Here is an 11,276-nt window from a genome sequence, read left to right on the forward strand (position 1 = left end):
AACAGCCCCACTCCCTAACAAGCTTCCATTAATAGACCAAGTGTCTGCCACAAACGGGGATTCCCCCAAATGGCTATCGTGGTTGCAATGCGTGTAAGCCATTCAGTTCGCTGTGCAGTCATCATTATGAAATCGTCACCGGTTTCAATATTCATGTTTTAGTTCAGTAGTGGTAGTTGTATGGGAAAAACACGTGTGTCATGAATATATTAATTAAATATTAGTTATTTAGTGAATTAAACCAATGAAATGTGTGTTTTAAGCCGGTTAAAAGTACAGAAAACCAATGAATGTACGCCAGCAGTTGCACAGTTTCATCGTGACTAATCGTGTCATTTCGTCACTCACTATCCGAATCTACGTCACCGAAAGGGGACTTTTGCGTGACACGTCACGAAGTTGAATCACTAAGCGTCAACTGTTCAATTATAATTAAGTGAATTTACGTTTATTTCACAATTTAAACAGCTAAGAATTATAATGATGAGAGAAACAAACAAAATGTGTTGTGCAAATAAAGAGATCTCATCATAACACGTCAGTGAACCTTTGGCAGTTCGCTTGCTATAAATATAACAGATTATTGCTCTTTATTTTCCATAATAAAATACTGGAATAGCTGCAGTGTAATAAATGATCTTGTTTCTTGAAAGATATTGTAGGCCTGAACACCAATACTACTGTTATTGCCAAAAGGTGGGTGGATGGAATTAGAGTTGTGTAAGGTGTGGTCGAAATGTGTGTGGATAGAAACAGTTGTGTAAGGTGTGAGTTGTGTGCTTTTGTATTGTGAGTTTTGTTGATTAGTTTAATTATGTTTTCGATAAGATTTGTAAAATGGAGATTATTGTCCAATATGTTTATTTATTATTTATCATTGTTTAATATTTATTATTATTATTATTATTATTATTATTATTATTATTATTATTATTATTATTATTATTATTATTATTATTATTATTATTTCATAATCATCATTATCATGGCCTTGAAGAATTTATGTTTTGCACGCTATGTTATATAGTGATTATACATTGGTTTAATTTGTCAGGATACCAGTAGCGTAGCCATGGTTTTGGTGTGAGGGGGCAAAGCCATATTTTCGTCCCCATTTGTCAATTTTTGTCCTATTTAGTCATTTTAAGGACACGATCCGCTTTGCCGTTCCCATTTCCCCTGAAAATGTTCTGGGGGTACTCTGCCCCCTGGTTACCGTCACTGCAACCTGACACCTAGAGCCAGGCCTTCCTAGAGCTGTGTAAATGTTTTGCTTCTGTTTTACATTGGTTTGTTTTATGAGGCACCACAGTGCTTGCTGTACGTTGTTTTGTGAGGACAAATGTAATATTTCATGTAATTTTGGCCTACGGGCCACGAATTTGAAATACATTTAATCTGAATCTGACACCCACAAAGACAGGGAGGTTTGCATACAATGACCCCTACACAGGAAAGTGTGCGTGTTGTGTTACGTTTGTTTTGTGAGGATGCCCAAAGACAGCAAGTTTACATACATGCATGGCTTGCTTGCTGTGTTAGACGTTGATTTGTTTTATGAGAACACCCAAAGACATGAATGTTTTAGATACATGTTTTGCTTCTGTTATCATTATCCTGATCATTGGCTTATTAGGAAGATTTTCAACATGGGGGGGGTCTGAAAATTGATAAATATTTGGTGGGCCATCCTGGGAAAAAAAAGAAGAAAATTTGCAAAATATAGGTCACAAACACCCGTTTCCCCCGGCTCTATTTTATCACAATTTTTAACTTCACCTAGGATCATTGGGGGGGGGGGCTGAAAGGTATTCCAGCCCGCACCAAAATTATTGAGGGTTCCTAAGCCTGTGCTGATTATATTGGTTTGTTTTGTGAAAGCACCCAAAGAGTTTGATATTATCTTCTCATTTTTGCATGTTGCACGTTCAGCGCTATGAAATTCGAGCAAATCATTCAGAACGAACTTATTTTATGTCTTTCATGTTTCCACTCATGCTCTTGGTGTTCTTTACCAACTTCTTGGGCATGACCTAGCAAATGAACTGAAATCGCTTAACCTTATAGTTGCATTTGATCATCGTAACCATGTAAAAACTCCCAGACTTAAGGGCCGTTTTAAGTTTCTTTTTTACTGGAAAACGTTTTACATTTGTCACCCACATCGGACCCCGATTATACCAGGGACCACTGAATTATACACATTATCGCTTACAGAACATTATAAAGGTAAACGATGAATTATATTAAATCAAAGTCATTCTGATCGAAAATAGCGTATATAAACGACGCATACTTTTTATTTATTGATAAAACCTTCCTGACAGTGCCAGTAATTTTTGGTAAAGAGTAAAAAGTAAATATAACTTGATTGAAACTGTAGGCTACGGCTTTAACAAAACATATGTTTTTTCAGTAACAACATTGCTTTTGCGTAACACACAAAATCAGTAAGTTTTAAGAATAATTCATACCTGTATAACATATCGTAACGAAGATGATGGTCTTCAACATCAACCCGTGGTTAGCCATGATGTAGTTTTAACTTTGTGCTTCTTGATATTATCCAATAGTTGTGTCCTCACGTAATATCACAGCAATAAATGTAGAATTTTGTTCTACCTTTTCGTTGTTTAATGTTTGTAGAGTAATTTCTCTTAAAAATATGATCCATTTTGATCCAAGTCGCTCTTATATATCGTTGGAACAAACCTATCCCTCCATGCTATATGTGGCTACTCAATCGAAGGGAATTTCCCCATGTGTTTATCGTGGTTGCAGTGCGTTACCATCCATTCAGTCCGCTGAGTGCATGCATTATGACATCGCCCGTTTCAATATTCATGTTTAAGTGCATTTGAGGTAGTTGTATGAGAAAACACATGCGTCATGAATATTATAATTTAGTATCAGTTATTTAGTAAAATAAATTTATGAAATATGTGGCTTAAAATTGGTTAAAAGAAATATTAACCAATAAATGAACGTCAGCCAATTTGCATTTTACATCGTGACTAATCGTGTCATTTGTCACCCGGATCAACGTCACCAAAAGGGGACTTTTGCGTGGCTCGTCACGAATTTTAATTGCTATGTCAAACGAAGCATGGAAGTATGGTAAGTGAAGTGAATTCATGTTTATTTCACAACTAAAACAGCTAAGAATTATAATGATGAGAGAAACAATCAACATGTGTTATGCAAACAAAAGGATCTCATCACAACACGTCTGTGAACTTTCAAAATGGCAGTTTGCTTGCTCATAGATTATTGCTATTTACTGAAGTCTCATTGTAAAACACCGTCTGGAACTAAAATGTGCAAGAAATTATTTTGTTCCTTGAAAGATATTAACACAAATGAACGAAATGCGGGTGGGTGATTGAAGAGTTGTATAAGGGCTTGTGTTGTGTGCTTCTGTATTGTGAGTTTTGTTGATTAATTTCATTTTGTTGTTGACAAATCTTATAAAAGGGAGATCAAATTGCAGCACCGTTTTTCCTATATTTATTTTTATTATAAATATTTATTATTATTATTATTATTATTATTATTATTATTATTATTATTATTATTATTATTATTATTATTTATAATAATAATAATAATAATAATAATATTATAATAATAATAATAATAATAATAATAATAATAATAATAATAATAATAATAATAATATTATTATTATTATAATTATTATTATTATTATATTAAGGGTGTTTATTGTCAAAGCAGAGAAAAAGCAAACACATGAAGCAAGTATATCCGTAGTTACAACACATTAAATATCTTAAATTTACATATAGGCATACACGTGGAGTCCCGGGCGGTGGTTCTCTCAAAATCCGGAAGAGTATCAGTAGACCTACTTCTAACCTTTATCCATAAAAATCACCATAAAAATGTAAAATTTCTGAAATCGTTTCAAATGAGCTGTTCCCACAAAACCCAGAACACGTCAAAATTGTACTATTTGAGATGTTGATATACTTGTATAAAAGATTTATAGTAGATAAGCTTTAAAATGAATACCATGACAAGGGGCGTTAGATAGACCTATGACGTTATAGAGTCAATTCAATTGTGCCAAGGACAGTGCAATTTATTTATCCAAAATACACAGCACTGAATAGAGATTAACAAAGGCCGACAGATAGTTCGCAATAGCATTTATTGAATTATAATCTTGGTATTATTAAATACATTTATACATTTAATATTTAATATCAAGCATGCATACATCAGTACGCAGAAAGGGGGTTATTAATCAATAGTTAAAAAAACGGAGTCATATTACATTTGGTTTGTGACACACAAAAGACAGGAAAGTTTACATACTTAGTCTATACTTGTCTATGTCTGCTTGCTGTGCGGACGCTGTTTGTTCCAGTGTAAGGATACCCAAAGACAGGAAAGTTTACATACATGTCTTGCCTGCTGTGCGGACGCTGTTTTGTTTTGTAAGTACGCCCAAAGACAGGAAAGTTTACATACATGTCTGCTTGCTGTGCGGACGCTGTTTTGTTTTGTACAGGAAAGTTTACATACATATCTTGCTTGCTGTGCGGACATTGTTTTGTTTTGTAAGGACACCCAAAGATAGGAAAGTTAACATACATGTCTGCTTGCTGTGCGGACGTTGTTTTGTTTGGTAAGGACACCCAAAGATAGGAAAGTTTACATACATGTCTGCTTGCTGTGCGGACGCTGTTTTGTTTTGTAGTACACCCAAAGACAGGAAAGTTTACATACATATCTTGCTTGCTGTGCGGACGCTGCTTTGTTTTGTAAGGACACCCAAAGACAGGAAAGTTTACATACATGTCTGCTTGCTGTGCGGAAGGTGTGTTGTTTTTTAGGGAAACCCAAAAGACAGGAAAGTTTACATACATATCTTGCTTGCTGTGCGGACGTTGTTTTGTTTTGTAAGGACACCCAAAAGACAGGAAACTTTACATACATATCTTGCTTGCTGTGCGGACGTTGTTTTGTTTTGTAAGGACACCCAAAGACAGGAAAGTTTACATACATGTCTGCTTGCTGTGCGGACGTTGTTTTGTTTTGTAAGGACACCCAAAAGACAGGAAAGTTTACATACATATCTTGCTTGCTGTGCGGACGCTGCTTTGTTTTGTAAGGACACCCAAAGACAGGAAAGTTTACATACATGTCTGCTTGCTGTGCGGACGTTGTTTTGTTTTGTAAGGACACCCAAAAGACAGGAAAGTTTACATACATATCTTGCTTGCTGTGCGGACGTTGTTTTGTTTTGTAAGGACACCCAAAGACAGGAAAGTTTACATACATGTATGCTTGCTGTGCGGACGTTGTTTTGTTTTGTAAGTACACCCAAAGACAGGAAAGTTAACATACATGTCTTGCCTGCTGTGCGGACGCTGTTTTGTTTTGTAAGGACACCCAAAGACAGGAAAGTTTACATACATGTCTGCTTGCTGTGCGGACGTTGTTTTGTTTTGTAAGTACACCCAAAGACAGGAAAGTTTACATGCATATCTTGCTTGCTGTGCGGACGTTGTTTTGTTTTGTAAGGACACCCAAAGACAGGAAAGTTTACATACATGTCTGCTTGCTGTGCGGACGTTGTTTTGTTTTGTAAGGACACCCAAAAGACAGGAAAGTTTACATACATATCTTGCTTGCTGTGCGGACGTTGTTTTGTTTTGTAAGGACACCCAAAGACAGGAAAGTTTACATACATGTATGCTTGCTGTGCGGACGTTGTTTTGTTTTGTAAGTACACCCAAAGACAGGAAAGTTTACATACATATCTTGCTTGCTGTGCGGACGTTGTTTTGTTTTGTAAGGACACCCAAAGACAGGAAAGTTTACATACATGTATGCTTGCTGTGCGGACGTTGTTTTGTTTTGTAAGTACACCCAAAGACAGGAAAGTTAACATACATGTCTTGCCTGCTGTGCGGACGCTGTTTTGTTTTGTAAGGACACCCAAAGACAGGAAAGTTTACATACATGTCTGCTTGCTGTGCGGACGTTGTTTTGTTTTGTAAGTACACCCAAAGACAGGAAAGTTTACATGCATATCTTGCTTGCTGTGCGGACGTTGTTTTGTTTTGTAAGGACACCCAAAGACAGGAAAGTTTACATACATGTCTGCTTGCTGTGCGGACGTTGTTTTGTTTTGTAAGGACACCCAAAAGACAGGAAAGTTTACATACATATCTTGCTTGCTGTGCGGACGTTGTTTTGTTTTGTAAGGACACCCAAAGACAGGAAAGTTTACATACATGTATGCTTGCTGTGCGGACGTTGTTTTGTTTTGTAAGTACACCCCAAGACAGGAAAGTTTACATACATATCTTGCTTGCTGTGCGGACGTTGTTTTGTTTTGTAAGGACACCCAAAGACAGGAAAGTTTACATACATGTATGCTTGCTGTGCGGACGTTGTTTTGTTTTGTAAGTACACCCAAAGACAGGAAAGTTAACATACATGTCTTGCCTGCTGTGCGGACGCTGTTTTGTTTTGTAAGGACACCCAAAGACAGGAAAGTTTACATGCATATCTTGCTTGCTGTGCGGACGTTGTTTTGTTTTGTAAGGACACCCAAAGACAGGAAAGTTTACATACATGTCTGCTTGCTGTGCGGCATGCGGTCGCTGTTTTGTTTTGCAAGGACACTCAAAAACAGGAAAGTTTACATACATCAGTGTCTTGATAGCTGTGCGTATTGAATCGTATCGCCAAAGCTATCCTTGTTTCCAAATTGTTTAAGCAAATCGTCATTTGTAAGCTTACTTTCCAATTTTTTCAGCTACATCAAAATCTCAATAAAAGTACAATTTTGACAGTCCCAAAACCCTAGTTTTGTGTGAACTGTTGTGATTTAGTTTAACGTGTGTTGTACCACAGATGTTCCAATATCTGTGCTCTCATCTACACTGTTCATGTTTGACATGTCAGGTCTAATTTTCGCCTGAGTAACTTATGAAATATGTTCAACGACACCGCCCGCACTTAATGTTAACAAAAGGCCAATTGAACCCACGGTATTTTGGTCTGGAAGGGTTGTGACCGTTAGTAGCCAAATTGTATGCTAGTTCACGATATGAATCACGATTTTTACGGAATTCCGGCAAATCGTGCGTTTTTTCTTACATTTTTTGTGTATAATACGACACTTTAACGGTTAGTTTTAGTACTTTGGTTAGTTTTGCGACCGAAAGTGTTTAACTTGTGTTATCGAAGAAAGCTTTCAGAAATAACAGGTATAGTTTGTTGATAATTTATATCAAACCTGTTTGATATTATGTATTGAATGATTCTTTATTCGCAATTATTGATATATTTATTTTTTTGTCAATTAGTCGTCACTCTCTTGCCGTTATATTTATACAATTAGAATGTCGTTTATTTTGTTCGATCAGCGTTATAATGTTAAAACTTGTAAATGCGACTTTTTTTTATCTTGACGTTTTATATAATTAAACGTTAATCCGAATACTCGAAGAATTGCTTAATTTGAAATTTGTATTTTTCATCCGATCAGTTTCCAGTTGTGACATTTTAAACCAAACAATCGACAAATTAACATCTCTGGATCGATCAAGAATGCTACATTTGAGAAACATGCTAGTTTTTGGAGTTATCACATTTTTCTTCTGCGCTACTGGCAGTTGTAAGTTAAAAATTATATAATTATGTATTTCTTTTTTGAATCCAATGGATGGAAGCATGAATGCACTTTACATATTTTGGCTAACCACTGTGGCCCAAAGCACACCTTATAAACAACATTAGACTAACATTCAGGCACGCAGCTCAATAGGCGCAGTCTCATAGTCTACCCACATATAACCATCGCAACCAGGATCAGCTCCACGAGTAACCTACGGGTATAAAGTATAAGCATATAGTATACCTATACAAACTATTTTCTTTTATATTGACAGTACCAGTACAAGAGGAACCTTTTAGTAGACGCATAAAAAGACAAGGACTATTTGATATAGGTATGATACCAGGCTTAATATCAGACTGCAAAAATTGTACATGTAGCAGTGAAAGACTCTCTCAAGGTTTTCCTGTAAGGGTCTATGATCTTACAGATGACCGCAATTGTAGCAGACAGGTGCCCAGCAACTATAAGCCTCCTCCGTGTCTCTCTCTACCGTGTCCGCCATGTCCTCCAGGATGTCATCCATGTCCACCAACTACTACCGTCATCATGTCAACAAAGGCACTATCAGGTATGTAATCATGCAGCCTATTGTATGAATAACAGCTTATATAACAATTCAAAAGAAAACATGATAACTTTAATTGCATTAATTTACCATGCATGACAGGATAGCCTGAAACGTGTTTATACCCCACTACCCCTCCCCCAATCCAAGAACCATTATTTTGAAACCAATGGAAGGAATGATTTTGGTATACCCTGCATGCGCACAAGTATAACCCTAACCCTAATCTTAACTCTACCCCTAACCCAAAATACAGGTGCGCAGGGTAAGCCAGACTTGTACTTAAAGGGAGTCTCCGGCAATCACAACATTATGCCTTATATGCAAGAAAAATATTTATCAAGCACGAATCACGTGGTTTTATTTAAAATAAACTCATAGTGACCATAAAAACGAATAAAAACATTCGGTACTCAACACACGATATTCACAATTCCCGGGCGCCGAAATTGTCGAGTGCAATGACGTCCCAGTAATACAATGAAGCACAAATGACAACAATTGAACACAAATAAGCATTACTTTAATACTTCATTGCACTTAGACAATTTCGGCGCGGGAAATTTGAATATCGCGTGTTGAGAGCCGACTGCTTTTATTCGTTTTTTATGGTCAATGTGAGTTTGTTTTAAGTACAACCATGTGATTTGTGCTTGATAATTATTTTTCTAACATATAAGGCATAATGTTATGATTGCCGGAGACCCCCTTTAAAACACAGGGTGCGCAGCGTAAACCAGAATTGTACCATCGTCGATTTCACCATCACAAAAGTTCTGTAAAGCAAACTTATTTCATCATGTTTATAGTATTATCTACACATATTTGCTCACATTAATCAAGCATTATTTGCACCCTTTTTGATTTTTTTGATCTGGATTAGATTAGTAGATGATGAATATATAGTTATTGTGATATTTTGATCAGTTTACATGAAGCGGTTAACTAAATATGTTTGCTTTATTTGTAAATAAGCCCATATACCTTTTTCACTACCTTCTTTATACATGATACCATAGACTCTGTGTTTAGAGCCTATGTTGATACAAACGCATATTTGAATCAAAAACATCGCAAATGTGTTTTTGAATATTGTTTTAATAAAAAAATATATTTGTACCTTTGCTTGATTAGATACAACAATGACAACTCACCTAAGAAGTACTTCTGATGCCCAAACGTCAACCGGCGCAGCTTCTACCGACATGATAGCAACAACTGCAGATGATAACCCTTCTACCGCGATGGGTCTTTCAAGTGCCATTACGGATCATACCTTTACTAACCGCAACCGACCTCATTCAACAAATACGGACAACAGTAACACTGTTTCATCAACTGTTGGAAATCATCATACGGGGTCACAACAACTTTTTACAACTACGGACAACAGTTACACTGTTCTGTCAACTGTTACAAGTCATAGAGTTTCACAGCCACCCTCCACAACTATGCAGAACATTGTCGCATCAACTACTACAGGTGATCATACGGTTTCAGAGCAACCTTCCACCCATACCCAAAGGACAATCGCAAAGACAGTGCCACCAAATGTACTATGTCCACCGATAAGAACAAGACCACGAGCTAAGCTCATGTATAGACGACCATGTAGAGACGCCCAAGGCACCTGTGTTTACAAATTCATGTGGTGTGATGGCAAAAACGATTGCCCTAATGGCGCTGATGAGCAATTGTGTTCATAACAAATAAAAGAGAACACGGATTTTGATACATCAACTGTTTCAAATGATAACACGGCTCCGTATCAACCGCCCACAAGTACGAACGCTGACATGGACGCACGTACTGTCGCGAGTCACTCGTGACTGATCACAGAACTTCGCAGCAACTTGACACAATGTGGAAGATAATGAACTTACTATCTTGAGTGCTCTAACTTATTATAATTCTGTAAATCAAGTTCAACCCACCCAAATTTAAACCGCCATTCCAGTTGCAACATAAAGACACCCAAATACAGGAAAGTTGACATTATATACATGGCTTGCTTGCTGTGTTATAATTATGTTGTTTTGTTTTGTGAGGACACCCAAAGACAGGAAAGTTTACATTCACGGCTTGCTTGCTGTGTTATTCGTTGCTCTGTTTTGTGAGGACACCCAAAAACAGACAAGTTTACATACACGGCTTGCTTACTGTGTTAGACGTTGGTCTGTTTTGTGAGCCCCCAAAAACAGAAAAGTTTACATACATGGCTTGCTTACTGTGTTAGACGTTGGTCTGTTTTGTGAGGACACCCAAAAACAGAAAAGTTTACATACATGGCTTGCTTACTGTGTTATACGTTGGTCTGTTTTGTGAGGACACCCAAAAACAGAAAAGTTTACATACATGGCTTGCTTACTGTGTTATACGTTGGTCTGTTTTGTGAGGACACCCAAAAACAGAAAAGTTTACATACATGGCTTGCTTGCTGTGTTATGCGTTGGTTTGTTTTGTGAGAGTAGTTGTTGGGAATGTTGGCCGACTTTTTTGCTTGACAGGAAATGTTTAAGAGAATCTTTTAATTAGAGAGTGTTAGTAAATGTTAGGAAGTTCTATCCTACCAGGGTCCCTACATCAGGGGGAAATTGGGGTAATTAGGGTGAACTGTCAGTCTTAGGGTAATTGTTAATTAGTCGTTATCAGGTAGTAGTAACTAATTATGATTATTAATTAAGTAATGTCAATTCATTTATACTTAAGCGCAAGACTATAGGTTAATTCAATCATATTTATTACTAAGTTTCCGAAATATTCTTATAATCCAATTTAATTCTGATTCTTATTTGGATATAAATACAGATAAAAACTAGAGTCAACAGACGCTGAATACAAGCCGCAATTTGACCCTATAACTTGACCCCTGGGTTACGGATGGGGTCAACTGCTCTTGCATTGTGCTTAGGATGTCATAAGAAATATTCCTGGTGAATTTCAGCTTAATCGGAACTTATACATGGATTTTGATTTTTGAAAATTTTTGATTGACCTTTTGACCCCTTTAATGACCTTTGACCTCAATGAAAAAAAAAACCTTATGTACAC

General features: G+C 36.7%; 1 protein-coding gene across 1 annotated transcript; it reads left to right on the forward strand.

Moving 5' to 3' along the window:
* Positions 1-6,436: 6,436 nt before the first annotated feature.
* Positions 6,437-10,685, forward strand: LOC140151878 (uncharacterized). The gene is made up of 4 exons (XM_072174194.1): positions 6,437-6,506; positions 7,529-7,657; positions 7,932-8,228; positions 9,360-10,685. The coding sequence occupies exons 2-4, from the start codon at positions 7,591-7,593 to the stop codon at positions 9,929-9,931; spliced, it is 936 nt and encodes a 311-aa protein (XP_072030295.1). The 5' UTR covers positions 6,437-6,506; positions 7,529-7,590; the 3' UTR covers positions 9,932-10,685.
* Positions 10,686-11,276: the final 591 nt, after the last annotated feature.

This window comes from Amphiura filiformis, chromosome 5 (assembly GCF_039555335.1).
Source record: "Amphiura filiformis chromosome 5, Afil_fr2py, whole genome shotgun sequence".
Lineage (NCBI taxonomy): Eukaryota > Metazoa > Echinodermata > Ophiuroidea > Amphilepidida > Amphiuridae > Amphiura > Amphiura filiformis.

What these genes read in the sequence shown, in the direction of transcription:
- LOC140151878 (XM_072174194.1), top strand. Translation starts at nt 7,591, where the DNA reads ATGCTACATTTGAGAAACATGCTAGTTTTTGGAGTTATCACATTTTTC. An exon ending in CTTCTGCGCTACTGGCAGTT is followed by an intron (nt 7,658 to 7,931) that starts GTAAGTTAAAAA and finishes TTATATTGACAG; the next exon opens with TACCAGTACAAGAGGAACCT. An exon ending in GTCAACAAAGGCACTATCAG is followed by an intron (nt 8,229 to 9,359) that starts GTATGTAATCAT and finishes TTGCTTGATTAG; the next exon opens with ATACAACAATGACAACTCAC.